Source organism: Papaver somniferum, unplaced genomic scaffold (assembly GCF_003573695.1).
Source record: "Papaver somniferum cultivar HN1 unplaced genomic scaffold, ASM357369v1 unplaced-scaffold_152, whole genome shotgun sequence".
NCBI lineage: Eukaryota > Viridiplantae > Streptophyta > Magnoliopsida > Ranunculales > Papaveraceae > Papaver > Papaver somniferum.
In genome coordinates this window covers 418,879-434,742 of record NW_020624598.1, presented here as the reverse complement: position 1 = coordinate 434,742, position 15,864 = coordinate 418,879, and the positions used below count along the sequence as shown (strand labels likewise).

General features: G+C 36.2%; 2 protein-coding genes, 1 long non-coding RNA gene and 2 other non-coding genes across 5 annotated transcripts; 4 read left to right on the top strand and 1 right to left on the bottom strand.

The window, feature by feature from the left end:
* The first annotated feature begins 824 nt into the window (after positions 1-824).
* LOC113336304 lies at positions 825-4,006 on the top strand. The gene is made up of 2 exons (XR_003353680.1): positions 825-1,142; positions 3,382-4,006. It is a non-coding gene; the product is annotated as an uncharacterized LOC113336304 (long non-coding RNA).
* LOC113336581 lies at positions 2,674-2,754 on the top strand. The gene has a single exon (XR_003353941.1). It is a non-coding gene; the product is annotated as a small nucleolar RNA SNORD36 (small nucleolar RNA).
* Positions 2,952-3,041, top strand: LOC113336584. Its single transcript, XR_003353943.1, has one exon. It is a non-coding gene; the product is annotated as a small nucleolar RNA Z159/U59 (small nucleolar RNA).
* A 4,239-nt stretch (positions 4,007-8,245) lies between the features above and the next one.
* Positions 8,246-9,256, top strand: LOC113336300 (heavy metal-associated isoprenylated plant protein 28-like). The gene is made up of 3 exons (XM_026582250.1): positions 8,246-8,428; positions 8,535-8,610; positions 8,711-9,256. The coding sequence occupies exons 1-3, from the start codon at positions 8,423-8,425 to the stop codon at positions 9,100-9,102; spliced, it is 474 nt and encodes a 157-aa protein (XP_026438035.1). The 5' UTR covers positions 8,246-8,422; the 3' UTR covers positions 9,103-9,256.
* A 681-nt stretch (positions 9,257-9,937) lies between these two features.
* LOC113336303 (3-oxoacyl-[acyl-carrier-protein] reductase FabG-like) lies at positions 9,938-14,966 on the bottom strand. Its single transcript, XM_026582252.1, has 3 exons — positions 14,487-14,966; positions 11,085-11,314; positions 9,938-10,548 (listed from the first exon to the last, which is right to left on the bottom strand). The coding sequence occupies exons 1-3, from the start codon at positions 14,824-14,826 to the stop codon at positions 10,270-10,272; spliced, it is 849 nt and encodes a 282-aa protein (XP_026438037.1). The 5' UTR covers positions 14,827-14,966; the 3' UTR covers positions 9,938-10,269.
* Positions 14,967-15,864: the final 898 nt, after the last annotated feature.

The window sequence follows — 15,864 nt, the reverse complement described above, 5'->3', positions numbered from 1 at the left end:
TTCTTACAATTGTTTCAAATACATGAAGGACGATTTCTTCTGGCATACCATGATTCTACATTCTTATGAAGATCAATGGCTACCAGATTTGATTGTGGTAATGGCGTTTTGTTCTTATTACTCCCGTATGGAGCAGTTCCATCTTAACGAAGAAGATAATGATGAAGAAAACAAATTCTTTAAATCCAAATGGCTGAATTTTAATTCAAGTATCATCAATTTCCTTGAAATTCGTGTATTTAACATAATGTATACAATCTTTATATATCAATGAAATTGAGAGGATCAAGGTATTGGAAGCGTGAAGCGGATCGTGACTCGTTTTCTATTTTTGAGAAGCGATGCGTAGGTTGAAGCGTGAAGTGGCGATTCATGGTTGGCGGTGAATCGTAAAATATGAAATTTGATAAGTATATTATAAATAGGTATGCAAATATTTATAAATATAGAACATAGCCAAATATTATCTTAAATAACCATGTAGAACAGTGGTTGAGCATTCACATACAACATATGAGGTGGTAGGTTTGAATTTCACCATTATTTTTTAATTTTTAGAACATTATATTATTTCTTGAAGTTTGACCATTTTGTGCTTCTGATTTTGGTCAAAATCATTGATTATACATTTTACAGTCAAAATGCTTCATAGATACATTTCAGAACGTTTCCGAAGACTTTTCGACTGGAGCACTTCCTTTTTACATGGATATCTCTATATCGTTCCAATTTTATCGGATGTCCCTGAAGGGAACTTTTTACATGGACCTTGAAATAACGCGAATCCCCCGTTATAAATCTTGCCTTACTACTATATCGCCCTTCACGACATTTTTTCTTTTCTTTTCCCTTCTCTCCCCTCTTTCTAATGTTACAGTCTCATCCTAATCGACGGAGTTCCATCACAGTGAGGAAAAACCCTAACCCCACCCAAAATCAAATCGATTGATTTTTCTTCTTTCTAAAACTCGAAGTCGAATCATTTTTCTCCTCTCAAAATCACAGTATTGTTTCCTTGTACCTAGGAGAAGAAGAAGATTCTAATGGAGGTGGTGTTGATGAGATAATGATGGATGTGTTGGTGCCTGAGGTGAAGAAGAGGAGAAGAAAACAGAAAAAGAAGGATAAATCAAAAGGAAACTGTAAGTATACTGTTAATTGTGTTTTTGTTCTGGTACACTTACGAATTTTGCTCAATCGATCCTTTTATATATCTGAAATTTGGTTTGATTAATTAATGTTTGTGAAATGTCGGAATCCTAATTTGTTCTGGATTTGATCAATTTCAATTAGTACTGAAGATTAAGTCATGTATTAATTTATCAGTTTGTTGTTTGTACTAAATGCCTAACAGAATATTGGTGGTAGTACCGTATTAGTAGTAGGACATTTAGGTAAAAGAATTTAGCTATCTTTACGGTTTGAATCCTTAATTTGTCAACAACGACAACAAATGCCTCAGGGGCGTGTCGGACAACGATCCATATTTGAATTTACCATAGGTTTTTAGTTTCTTTTCCTTGGTTCAAATCTCAATAAATCGAATTTGTATATGTTGACTGATACTTTTGATGCAAGTTATACGTTTTAGATGGGATTGATATTTTTGGCAGGTACAATTTCAGGGCCGTAAGTTTAAGTGTTTAACCCAGTCATTTGCTTTATCTGAGTGTTTACTATTTGGTGACAATAGTAATGGACCTAGTGTGTTCGGTAAATACCCCTGACGATGTAACCACCAGACCAGCCTGGGTACTTTACTTAAATCATTTTGCATCATTGGTACTGTTGTGTGACTTCAGTTATAGCTGCAGCTTTATTGGAGTGGCTAGATAACTTGAGTATGTGACACAACACTCAACAAAAGATTGCTCTCAGTGTACCATATACAAGTCATGTTAACTACCTGATGTTATATATGAAAATTAGGCCATAAGAAATTGATAGAATTACTTAGTGGGAAGTAGATGTAGATATCAAACTTCCAGTTTGAATTCTTCCTTGGAAGAAAAATGTGGATGAAATGTCCACAGGACAACTTTGTGGATAGAATTTGTTTTACTCGGTCAGAGGTTCTAAGTCTTCTTTTCCCAGTATTTTCATACCTGTGTATTGATTGCCAATAACAGACATAAATGTTCTTTTGTGCTCTTTAAGATCAGTATTCTTGCCGCAATATTATTTCAGTGCATCTAGACACTGATATTAATTAGTATTCTTGCCGCAATGTATTGCCGCAATATTATTCTTGCCATTGTTCTTCTGCAACTATTAATGCATGTGTGAATTTGCTACAGAGAGTTTATTGATGAATCAATGCTGTAGTTTTAACCGCATTTACTTGTATCCATGAAGTCACATATTGCTTCCTTAGTTTTGTTTCATTTTAACTTTGTTGCACTTATCTTTTTGCTCCTGCAAATTTCATAAAAATTGAAACAACATTTTACCACATACTTGAAAGTTCTAGAATAAATTATCCTTTAGTTAATCATGGCGAAGATCAAAACGCAACAAGTAAGAGTTCCTGATGCGCTTGTACGTTGCCAAGAAATTTAGGCTGAGATTCTGGCATTATCCGCCTTATGCTGTGGCTAAGGCATTCAGATGCTCTCACATTTGTATCTTACTCTCCCATGTCTAATCTTTCATTACTGGTATTGACATCTTTTTGAGCAAATGCTAAAATGAATTAATATGTTTCTGATTATCGACGAGTGCTTTAAATATTGAGCTTTTTAAAACTGATGCTTTAACATGCTTCTAGTGTTAAATAAGCTTGGTTAGAATCTTTCTGATGGATAATCTTGAATTATTCAAACCTAAGTTTCTTGAATGCAAAAAATCTTTACATTGCTTCTAGTGTTAAATAAGCTTGGTTAGAATCTTACGGATGGGTGATCTTGAATTATCGAAACCTAAGTTTGTTTGATGCTAAAACTCTTTATATTGCCTTTGATGATGACCGAAACAAACTTTTGTGCTTCCAAGGTTTATTAATAATCTACGCGGAAAATAATGGAGATCTGAACTGAGGAGTCTTAGATTGGCCAGTGTTTTGCGTCTTTGTGTCATTACAGGTTTAATCATGCTTCGACATCTTTTATTGTTGGCTGTTGGTGTCTAGTCTGACAATTCCCATTGAGTTTGAAACTGCTAATTAAGATTTTAGTATGTCAAAGATCTTTTTTCTGAAGATGTTAAAAAGGAGTCAACTTCGTTGTTCTGAATCATTTTTATTGCTAATTAAGATTTTAGTACCTGTGTAACTGAATCAAGATTTATTGTTAAGATTTTAGTACATGTGTTAACTGTAGTAAAACCTGCTTCCCATTGAGTTTGAAACTGCTGGCATCTGAAATTCTTCTATTGATACTGCAGAACAGTGATCAAGAACTAGAAGGAGGCAAGTTTGCTGTTTGAAGCAACAGTGGCGCTAAAGCTCGTAAGTGTGGAAGAGATCTGGAAATGAATATCTGAAATTGATGGCCGAAATGATGAGTCGGTGTATTCCCTAACTCGTTGTCGTGTTCTGGTCGTGTTGCACCGGTTTATGAGCGGAGGGACGCAGGGAAGGTAATGGTGGCAGTTCCAAAAATTCTGTCAGCAAACGAATCCCTTGTTGTTTTTCCTCCTAAAGCTCTTCGTTATTGTTGTCTGGTCTGACTTTACCTTGTCGACTCATGAAAGAAGCTAGACTAGGTTGCCCTTCACTATGCTAGCTCAAACAGTTCAGTGACAGGTATATTTCAAGATATACTGAAAACACACAAGAGGCCCATCAACTTACTCCTTCATGGTACAGTTGTTTGAACCTTAATTCACAAGATTTGAAATCAGTGGTAGCTCAAAGTAGACTTGATGCTTTCTCTGAACTGGAACCATTGTTTTCATTTTAGTACAATTTTTTTTCATCTAGAAATTGAACATGTATGTATATCTGAAGATTCATCTTGTACTTTTTAGCATTTTTCTAGTTGCAGAGCTTGCTTGAGAATGTGTTGGCTACCTGCATTTGAACTTCATATCTACTTGCATTCAGAGTAGGAGAATCTAATGCGAAGTGCGCAAGCTAGCTAGGCCTATAACTCAAATTTAGTACGAATTTCGGTGCTCAAAATTTTGATAGTAGGTATGCCCAGTTTGAGTGCTGCCCCAACCAAACAACACAGCTTGCCCTGTTAGAGAGGCTGAATATCAAACGAGCTTACTCATTTCTGCTCGCCTCTAGGCATCTTATGCATTTAAAAGAGCTGGAGGGAAGGGTAGTACGTACAAACTCCTTATGATCAGACTCATTGTAGCAGCAATACATAATGAAGCTGATGTTTTGGGCTCTTTGACCGTGATGAATTGTAATGGAGCGGGTTGCATTTGGCATATGCTAGAGCAACCATATTTAGCAGTGAAATATGTCATGCTAAAAAAGGGAGCCTGGCATATTAAAACTGAGACTTGAATTAGAAACCTGGCTGCCATCCACCAAGCTCAGTCAAAAAAACTACAAAAGTACATCGGAAAAGTAGTTATGAGACCAAGTTTTGGGCGACTTGTTGCCTACACCGTGTTTGTACTTGTTGTTCCTTGATACTTAAGTGTAGTCCTAGATTGCAGATGATCAAATGGTCATTCTTGAAGTTTGCTGTCACCGGAAATTATTAAGGTGGTTTTAAGGTTTCATTTAAAAATATGTTGACAGGTTGGCCTATAAAAGAAAAATGCCGTGTTATTGAACGACCATTACAACATCATAAAAGTAGTATCGTGCAACTTTAAGAGTCTTTCTTTAATGAGAATCTAACATCATGAATTCATATGGCAGTTATGGTTTTTGAAGTCAACTTGTACTTCGTATATTACTAAATTCGTGTCTTGAACTCTTAAAATGTTTGTTCTTGACTTTCTTTCCTTACCATTCGCAGTTGCATGTTGGAGCAACAGCAGGTCAAAGCTATGAAAATTTAGAGACCCCAAGAATCAAGTTGCTGCATGTCAGTGTTACATTTACACTGCGGATTGTTCCGCATTAGTTAGTGAACTTACTACCAAGCGATACAATTCCATCAATAGATAAAATCACGGCCCCAAGGGCCAAGGCTAAGGTGGTAAGCCAAATTGGCCTTTATTTGATGCACTACAGCGAGATAAATGGTTCCAGTAGGGTGTTTGGATGTACACTTGAAAGTTGCTTTTTGATTTGTGAAAGTCGAAAAATCAAAAGTCTGTTTGACAATAATTTTTCAGAACGACTTTTGGAATAAAAAGAAGTCGGCCTTTTGTGACACAAAATAGTTTTGCTTATGAATTCTCCAGAAACACTTCTATTTTTGGTATCCAAACTCATTATAAATTTACCAAAATGTAGCAGTGAAACTGAGCCCAGAATTAGGAACACCTTGCCTTCAACCAGATACCCTCCGGTATACTATAATTACACTAGCCTATTTTTGGGTCCTGGCCTGAGTCAATCCTGTTAGATTCGGACATGGGCGGGCTTTTCTGCCCGGCTGGTTCTTGATGGAGTTCTACTTTTTCTTTAGGGAAAAAAAACATGTTCTTACAGAAGTTTATTAAAAACTAGAAAAGTAACAGAAAAGTAGTTACGAAACTAATTTTGCGAATCAACTAGCTAGGCATGACTTGTTGTCTACACCATTTACTTGCTGTTCTCTTCTCCCAAATAATTAGAGCACGTAGTGCTAGATTGCAGCAGGTGATAAAATGGTCATTCTTCGTTGTCAACGAAGATTGTTAATGTAGTTTTTAAGGTTTCATTTGTTGACAGGCTGCTGGTTAACTAAAGAATCAAAAAGGTGGTGTTATTGAACGACCATTACAACATCGTAATGTGTATCGTTCAAGTCTTCCATTGATGAGAATCTAACAGCAACATAATAGTTCTTAGAAATGGAGAAGTCAACTTAATTTTCTTAAATGAATTTCTTAAGTTAAGTCTGGGATTTTAAAATGTTTTTGTTTTTGTTTTGTTTTTGCTTTTCTTCATTATTATACGCGGTTGCAGCTATTGAAAGCTTAGTGCGTAAGCTAAAATTGTAGAGAGCCATTATCAGTACAGAAGTAACAGTTGACCATCTAATTCTCTGAGCCAGTTTGGCAAACAAAAACGAAAGTGATAAGGAAGCCAAGTTATTTTATTTCACAAACCTTTTTTTTAGCAGAACTTTTTGCGAATCTACCCTTTGCGTTCGTTTGGGGCGTGTGGAAACAAAAAAATAAGTGCATCTTTCAAGAATCAAATTACTCGCAAGAAAATTTGATTAGGAAGATTAAAGCTCCGTTATTGTATTGGACCTCTACAACTATATCTTTTAGACGCATTACATTTCAGAATTTGCACTATAATTGGAGTATTGTAGTTAACCGGCAGTAGCTACACTTTGTTAATTGCGGTACACCTCAATTTTGGGCAGTTCAGGTGGGTTAAGATCTTGGCCAATAGGACTTTGAACCTACTGAACGGCTAGTTATCTTTCTTCTTTTCTTTCTTTTCTTTTCTCTGTTTCTTTTTCTTCTATGCCTCTTGTGATATACCTTCTTCTTTTATAAAACTTTTTGTAGTATTGATCAAAAAAAAAAGAAAAAACCCTTTTCTTTCCCTACAGAAGTGATTTCTGTAATTGCCACACAAATATGATTAGACTTGAGTGAGCAATAAGAGTCAAACCTTGTAAATTTCACTCCAAGTACACACATACGTACGTAACATGCATACTAGTAAGATGTGGTTAAAATCAAAATCTAAGCATCCAAATACTTTTCTACTAGACAACTTAGGTTTTGGGTTGTCATTTCTTATGATGGTACATTTGGCATAGAAGGCGAAAAGAACCACTCTTCTTCTACTTATCCAACCAAGCGTGATGCCTTTCTATCCTTTGCAGGATCGTCTTTAGGATATGCATCAACTTTTAGTATCTTTAGTCAATCAACTGGATCCCATATTTTCTTAGCCTTTAGGCGAAAAGACAACTCTTCTACTGATGCAGTAACCATGCATGCGTGATGCTTTTATCCATTGTGGGATCGTCTTTATGCGAGCTTTTCCCTTTATTATCATATATGCATATATTCCCCACTACAACTATTCAACGGACACATTTGTTTGCCCTACATCCTCTAACGAACAAACTTTCTCGACAAACTTTAGGTCTTTAGTCAATCGACTCGATCCCACATTTGGTCCACAAATCCACATAAAATAATAGCAAGTTGCAAGCATATAGAACTACCCACCAAATGCAAACGATTGTGTATATAAAAAAAAAAGCTCTAACTAATTCTTTTTTGAGACCCACCACCGATGTTCATGTTCAACGCTCCTTCCGCTCCATTGTCCCCTCTCCCCCCAACTTCCAAACCCCCATAACTTTCAGTCTTTTGAGATGAAGAATTATATAATATACTATACTGCTGTTACATACTTAGTGATGACGGCCACCATACTAGCTACCATGTCTCCTTCCCTGAGTTCCCATTGCTTTGATTATTGAGCAGTTAGTGCAAGTGTATGGGGTTTCATACATATTCGACAAATACGTGTTGTCCCATCATTGGGTTAACGCGTCCCTGCAATTACCACCGAATGTGGGGTTTTACCGCGTCTAACCGAAACACTATACCCTAAAACCAAAGAAAGTTAGTCCCATGAGTTTGAATGCAATGGACTAATGCATCATGCATGGTAATTTATACTACTTTTATTTCCGTAAAAATGTTACTATCCTGGACCCTGAACGTAAAATGAAAAGATAATAATAACATTTTTGTAGAAACCGAAAGGATATGGTTTATAGGACTAAATTTGTCATTTTATTTATATTTTTGCACACACAGTATGAGTTTTTTTTATTGTTCATCCTTTTGCACCTGAAGTCCTGGCTCCGCCCAGCTTTGGGCAGCTAGCTGGTTGTATATGTTTCTTGCGATGATAGGTAAGGTAAAAAGGAGTGGAAATTTCTAGCTGTAATATCCGTGTAGTGAGTATGAGTGTATATACTTTTAAAGAATCTTCTCCTAACTTTCCTCTTCACCCCACAAGCTTTCTAAATTTTCTCCCTTAGAATAAAGAGAGAAAGAAAATGGTCGGTTGAGTTTTGGGGTACCACAGAATAAATTATACTATTCTTTCTTATCTCTCCGGCCTTGTTGTCCTTGATTAAAGTAACACTAGCCGAACTCCCAAAGTCACTAACCGTTATATATATAGAGACATATCCACATACCATTTTCTTCTCATATTCAATCACTTCCCTCTTCAAAATAAACAACAACAACAACAACAAACCATATTCTAGCTAGCTAGTTGAATACTTCTTCATCTTCTTCTTCACCGATCGGCGATCGAACAATTTATAGCAGTATAAACTTACAGATCAAAAGACTTCATCACAAGTTTCTAAACATGACTGTAAGTATCTATTCTCTCTAGCATTTCAAGCAAATGAACAGGTTATATATGCATGCATATGAATGTTTTGGATGGTTTTCTGATGATTTTGATTTATGGTGAACAGATTGTAGAGTTGAGAGTTCACATGGATTGTGCTGGATGTGAAAGCAAGATCAGAAAAGCTCTTCAAAAACTAGAAGGTATAAACAAATATACATACTATCTTTTTTCATTTTTATATTTTTACCGGTGCACAAGTTAACAAGACCGTTAACATGATATGTTTATGTAAAAATGCAGGAATCGATGATATCGACGTTGACATGAGCATGCAGAAGGTAACGGTAACAGGATACGCAGACCAGAAGAGAGTTCTGAAAACTGTGAGGAAAACTGGAAGGAGAGCCGAATTATGGCCACCATATAATCCAGAGTACGATAGTTACAGTAATGTTCACAACCATCACTACAACCAGAGTCAGAATCCGGTGGCTACAACACATCACTACCAGAGCAGTGGTCATCATCATCACGGCGGCTCTTTATCGTCTTATAACTACCAGAAACATGGTTATGATAGCTATGCCGATCATGGTTATTATCACAATAGACCTGCTCATTCCAACGTTATTGATGATCGCACTGGTTCTATGTTCAGTGATGAAAACCCTAATGCTTGTTCTATCATGTAAGTGATTGATCCATTATTTATAAGATCATTTCACTAATCCTCTTATAGATCCTAGATTATAGACAAAAAAATATTGTCCTTCCACAGTCTTAATTAATTTGTTCTACTGCTTTAGTTTTTTTATGTGTTTTTTCTTTTTCTTATTTATTTATATGTGTATGCTATGAATGAATTACATTTTTGAGAAATAAATAAGAAAATTTAGGTATGTCTTTTTACTGTATCCAAGAGGTACCCTGGCGGAGCTAAAATCCATGTTAAATCTGTTTGCAGCTCTATACAAACGATTTTGGTATATAGATGCACGCACCGGAATCCATGGGGATCATTTATAATTGTTTATTTAATCTAAATAAAATATGCAAAATATTACACGATGTCGAACTGTCGCGACGAATTGTTCGAGAACTAACTCAATGCATGTAGTAACCAGTTATTCCCTGTTACTGATTCCAGTCCAGGCACTGAAATCTGACAAACATGAATCGGCAGATGCCGTGCTTGTTGGTGTTTGGACTCGGTATCTGATTCTGCCTGTTTTGTGTTTGGACTCTTTGTATGATTCAAAAAGGTTACAAGTCCCACAACAGTGACAACACCTTAGTAAAGAGAGAAGGAAAGTCCTACAGTACTTATTTCAAATCATAACAAAAAAAATCCCTAAAATATTTAGGCTGGGGTCTTCCGTCTAATTTAACACTACAACTATGAGCAAGATTCATTTGATCTCTCCCTAAATCTTTTCCATTCATGAAAACAAAGGAAGCAATAATGTAATCATATCCATGCTTTCAGATTTAAAAAAAAAAAACAATCCATTTCAAAGGAGCCAGGACTAAAATGAAAAAGGAACACCAAACATATCAGAAACACTGTCTAATTGAATTTACGTAGTACAAGGTAGTTCAGATTCAGAAACTAATAATACAAGGTGGTTCAGATTCAGAAACTATACATATAACTAAGTTAATGGATTCGTTGAAACTACTAAATGCACCAACTAATTGGATTCTCCACAGGATAGAGTATCAGAACATTACTTCACTAACTCTTATCTGCACATGTAATGAATTTTATCTCTGCTCACTACTCACTATTAACATTCTTCACCTAAATTTTCTTCAGGATTAACTGGAACAAGTGATTCATTTACTGTAAAAGCTTTCTTCTAGAGAGAAGAGAAAAGAGGGACACCTGGAAGAGTCTGTCCTGCATCGACTATGAAAATGTTGCCTGTCACATAGTCTGACGAGTCATGGATCAAGTATCGAACTAGTGACGTCAATGCTGGATCTACTGTTCCATATGTTTTCAATGGAACACTCTTTAACGCGACATTGTTGAGCCAATCCTTTTGCATAAGCTTCTCTGTGATCTCGGATTTGAACAATCCAGGAGATATAGAATTCACTCTGATCTTAAGAGCTCCCAACTCCAAGGCCATGACCTGTCATTCCAAACAAAACACCATTTCTTCTTTAAACTTTTCCAGTAAATTACTCGAGAAAGGGGAAATAGATAGAGGAAATCTAGTGATCATAATAATCAAAGATTCACAATCTAAAGACAATTCTTTAATAGTATTTGAAACAGTATTTACTTGGTCAATATACTATGTTTTTTCATAAAGGGTCCCCTGAATGTAGAACTTTATGAAGTTGGTCAACAAGACTTGCCAAAATGTGATAACAAATAGCGAAAAGCTTTATGCGAGGCAAAGTATTGTTTTGTTTTATAAATAACCTTTTTAAACAAGTTTCCCTGGTGCAGCTATTACTTGATTCAGGGTAAGTTCATAGCATCATCATCATAGAAAATTGAAGCTTTTCTAAAATAGTATATACCTCAAATACGAAAATGAACAAAAATGCAGCCCCAATGGGAGGGAGCTTATTTAGCGCATCTCACAATCTCTTTTGTAGAGGATGATGTTAAGTAACAAGAATACCTGTCATGGATAAAACGTATATCATAAAGAGTTACCTTTGTCATGGTGTTCACGCCAGCCTTTGATGCAGCATAAGCAACACCTCCAGGTAACTGCCCACGAGAAAGACCAGAAATAGATGAAATATTTATTACTGATCCTTTCTGATTTGCATCTCGAATGCGTTTACAGAGAGATTTTGTGACGAGCCATGTGCCAGTCAAATTAGTTTTAAACGCATGGTTCCACTCCGCCTCCGTTATATCCAGGGGAGATTTCACTTCACCTATGTGGACATAGAACCTTATTACATCAATATGCTACTGGAGGATGGTAATTTCGTGTTTAAGCATTTAGGAGCTACGTATGCATATATGCACAAAAATATAACTTACAATGTTAGGCATATGAATTCCCTGCCTATTATACTGTAAATATCTTTGTCAATATCCGAATTACAAGTAAATATTTAACACAAAGCAAATGAAGAGATATCGGAATTGGTAATTTATACTCCCTCCGTTTCTGCAAAAGTGTTACTATCACTTTTTCATTTTAGCCTAAAAATATGATAGTAACACTTCTGCAGAAACGGAGGTAGTACTTGTTAAACCTGAAGCTAAAGGTATTATCCATGCCTTAAAGCTTGCTACAAATGGCCCATCCATCAGTCATCTGCTCTTTACAGATGACTCTTTGGTTTGTGTTAAAGCTAATAAGTATGGATGTAAAAACTCTCAACATTCTTAAGGTGTTTGGTGACAGTTCTGGTCAGATGACATTTTACTCCAAATCAGGTACGTTTTTCAGTAGAAGCAAATCCAATAGAGATACTGGATCCTAATCACTACTCTTGGGGTTAGAATGATTAGTGTAAAGGAGGATTGCCACTGTTTACTCATCTTTGCTTTCAGTCTATTCTTGATAAGATTGCTTGTAGTGAAGGGAAGGAATGGGACAATTTTTATCTGCTGCAGGAAAAAGAGATCCGATTAAGTCTGTGGCTGAGACCATCACAGCTTATCAAATTGGATGCTTCATTATTCCTAAAGCAATCACTACCACAATGGACTCAATAAGAGGGAACTTCTTTTGGGAAAAGACCCAGATTCTGGAATAGGTATTTTCCCCAAAGCTTGGCCAGATTTGTGTTGTTCTGGGGATCAGGAGGGGCTCTCTGGGTGAATGTTTTAAAAGCCAAATACTTTCAAAACAAAAACCCAATTGATGTGCGGTCTGCCCCTTCCTCAGCCTCTTGGCTTTGGGAGGGTATTGCTCTAATCAGATCCCATCACATGTGTTAACATGTGTCTAGTGTTAACATGTGTCTAGTGTTAACATGTGTCTAACATCGGATTGCTAAATTTAAACTGTCTTCTGATTATTTACTTTTGAACTCTTCTATGATAACTTAGCTTTTGAATTGTTCAATTGATCCTGTCCTTTTAGGTTGATAAACAAGTTATACGGAGGAGAATTTCTCTCTGCAGGCCTGCTCTTCCATTTGGCAACCCAAGTCTGTAGGATTTTGGAAGGGGATAACTTTCCTTGGCCTCATTCCCTGACTAAATCATTCTCACACCTCAATGTATAACATGCTAACAATTAGGATACACACTGCTTCTACCTTCTTCCTAGGATATCGTAACTATCGTACTGCTTCTAACTTCCTCTGCGGGTGAAAATCTGGAAGCATAATCCAATGCCTAGGATAGATAGTTTCATAAGGAAATGCTGCCATAACATCTTACCTGTTGCTAATAAAATTGCTCACTTCTTCTCTAACGTTTTCTCCCTTGTGGGATTTTTGTAAAAATCCCCCCTGAAACTTTTGGTTCAATTGCACTGCACCTTTGGCTAGGGCAGTTTGGCTTTCTCATGATACCCCTAGTAACTTTCATACTAGCATTGACAAATCTATGAGGCTTAAACAAATAATTGATTCAATGGAAACTCTGTCTTCAGGTTTCTGGAGTGAGTCTTGCAGCTTTAAATGCTATGGTGTGTTGGTATAGTTACAAAGCTCGTCGCACAAACAGTTTCAGAACCCAAAAGCAAAACCATCTAGTGTTTGCGGCCTGATTACTGGAACTCCTAAATCCAAAAAGCCAAACCCTTTTAGTGCCTGCGACCGGCAATTCCTAAATCCCAAGTCTATCACTACAATTTGTCTCCTACTTATATGCTTCTATGTAACGATCAAGTCCTACTCTACTCGAAGTCTGCACTATAAAAATATCACTCTTACACTTCTCTAAACGGACAGGCAATACGCTGATATTGGGATCTAAATTATCATTTCATCACTAAAATCTCAACCAAAATTAAGGATCCCTACATATAAAATGTCACTCTACTCAGATTTTCAAAAACACTATTAAATCACAAAATTCACCAAAATTACTACCATCTACATATGAAAATTCTGCAAAAAAGCATGGAAAATTGTGTTATTACCTCTGATACCAGCATTATTAACAAGAGCATGGATTTTACCAAATGAATCCCAAGCCTTTGGAACAGAAGAATCAATAACATCATCACTAGCAGACAAATCAAGTTCCATAGCAACAGCAGCTAATATCTCTTCGTTATTTAATGCCTAGGATAGTTAGTTTCTTACCTGTTGCTGACAAAATTGCTCAGTTTTTCTCTAATGTTTTTCCCTTTGCGATCTTGGAAAATCCCCCCTGAAACTATTGAACACTTATTTATGCACTGCACCTTTGGCTAGGGAAATTTGGTCTTCTCAGTATCCCAGTAACTTTCCTACTAGCAATGACAGTTCTAGAAGGCTTTAAATTAAACTTGGTTAAATGGGAACCCTGTTTCTGTCTTTCTTAAGGGTTTTTGGAGCAAATCTTGCAGATTTAAATGCTACAGTGTGTTGGTATGTTCAGAAAGCTTGTTGCACCAACAGTTTCAGAACCCAAAAGTGAAACCCTCCCAATGAATTTAGAGGAGAAGATTTATCATCTCTATGGGATTAGATCCCAAGTTATTGTTAAGTAAAAAACGATGTTTGCAACCAGATTACTGCAACTCCTAAATCCTAAGTCTCGCACTACAATTTGTCTCCTACTTATATGACTATGTATCAACCAACTCCTACTCTGCTCAGACTACCGCACTCTAAAATATCACTCTTGCACTTGTCTAAACGGACTGCAACATCATATTGCAATCATCCTTATTTCAGGTTGAGGATCAGTGCAAAGACAAACTTGGCTTCAAAATCCCTACAGAAATCACTACTGTAATTCCTTTACTGCAAATGACAAAAGAACTACACTTGCTACATTTCTTAAACATTTTCAAAGCATAATTCGATGCGCAATTTCATAACTGATAATCAAAAATCAGAAACATTCAACAAAATTAAATACTCATGAAATTTGCACAAAATTGAAAGAAAAAAAAAATCTGCAAAAAAAATAAATAGGAAATTGTATTATTACCTCTGATACCAGCATTATTAACAAGAGCATGGATTGTACCAAATGAATCCCAAGCCATTTGAACAGAAGAATCGATAACATCACCAGTAGCAGACAAATCAAGTTCCACAGCAACAGCAGCTAATATCCCTTCTTTATTTAATTGATTGATCTCCTCACAAAGAGATTTTAATCGATCGATTCTTCTAGCAGCTGCAACAATTTTACAACCAGCTTTTGCTAGATCTAAACAAAACTCACGACCTATACCAGATGATGCACCAGTTACCATCACTACTTTCCCTTTTAGATCTCTCCATGGTTCTAAATGATTCTCCTTCTTCTCTTCTTCACTCCCCATTGATTTGATTTTTCTCTGTTTTTCTAGGGTTTCTTTGATTTTCTTACCTAGAGCTAAAATGTTTGTGTGTGTGTTTTTTTATATTTATTTTTCTGTTTTAAAATTCTGCATTATTGTAGAAGACCCTGGTCGTTGAAGATTCTTACTATATTATACTAATGACAACTCAAAAGACTTGACTTGAATGCTTTAGTCTAGTTTCCGGCAGATACGTAGGCCAGTCCCTGGAATGACCGCATGATAATCAAACTCCTTTCTCGCCGTCTCCGGCAACTTCTATTTTTGACTACTATAGCCAACAAATATGCATTTCTCACTCTTATCATCAAGTTTCTTCCTTATCTGATCTGGAACATGTGAGTATGATATACAACCAAACACTTTCATATGTCTAATGCTTGGTTTCCTCCCTGTCCATTTTCTTCTGGAGTTTTGTCAAAAACACTCTTAGTTGGACATCTATTTGGTATATACACTGCACAAGAAACTGCTTCTCCCCAAAATTCTTTTGGTAACCCTTTAGCTCTTCTCATAGTTCTAACCATTTCCATGATAGTCCTATTTTTTCTTTATGCCACTCCATTTTGTTGTGGTGTGTATCTTGATGTCACTTGGTGTTCAATTCCATTGTTTTCCAAGAAATTATTGACTGCAATATACTCAGTGCCTTTGTCAGTTCTTAGCACCTTAATTTTCTTGCCAGCTTGATTTTCAACATAAGCTTTAAATTTCTTAAAATACTCAAAAGCATCACTCTTTTGTCTCATCAAGAAAACCCATCATTTTCTACTAAAATCATCTATGAAAGTGATAAAATACATGTTACCTCCTCTAGAAATCTCTTCTAATGGTCCACATAAATCAGAGTGAACTAATTCCAAATTCTCTTCGGCTCTTATAGATTTTCTAGCTGGAAAAGGATCTATATGCTGCTTTCCAAATATGCAATCTTCACACTTGTCTTTAGGGAGAGTTATGTTTGGTAATCCTATAACCATATCCTTCTTCTCAAGCTGTTGCAAACTTTCAAAGTTCACA

Coding starts and splice junctions, on each gene's coding strand:
- LOC113336303 (XM_026582252.1), bottom strand. CDS start 14,826: ATGGGGAGTGAAGAAGAGAAGAAGGAGAATCATTTAGAACCATGGAGA. Junction 11,315..14,486: donor TAATAATGCTGGTATCAGAG/GTAATAATACAA, acceptor ATGTCCACATAG/GTGAAGTGAAATCTCCCCTG. Junction 10,549..11,084: donor GCGTGAACACCATGACAAAG/GTAACTCTTTAT, acceptor TTGGAATGACAG/GTCATGGCCTTGGAGTTGGG.
- LOC113336300 (XM_026582250.1), top strand. Junction 8,611..8,710: donor AGCTCTTCAAAAACTAGAAG/GTATAAACAAAT, acceptor GTAAAAATGCAG/GAATCGATGATATCGACGTT.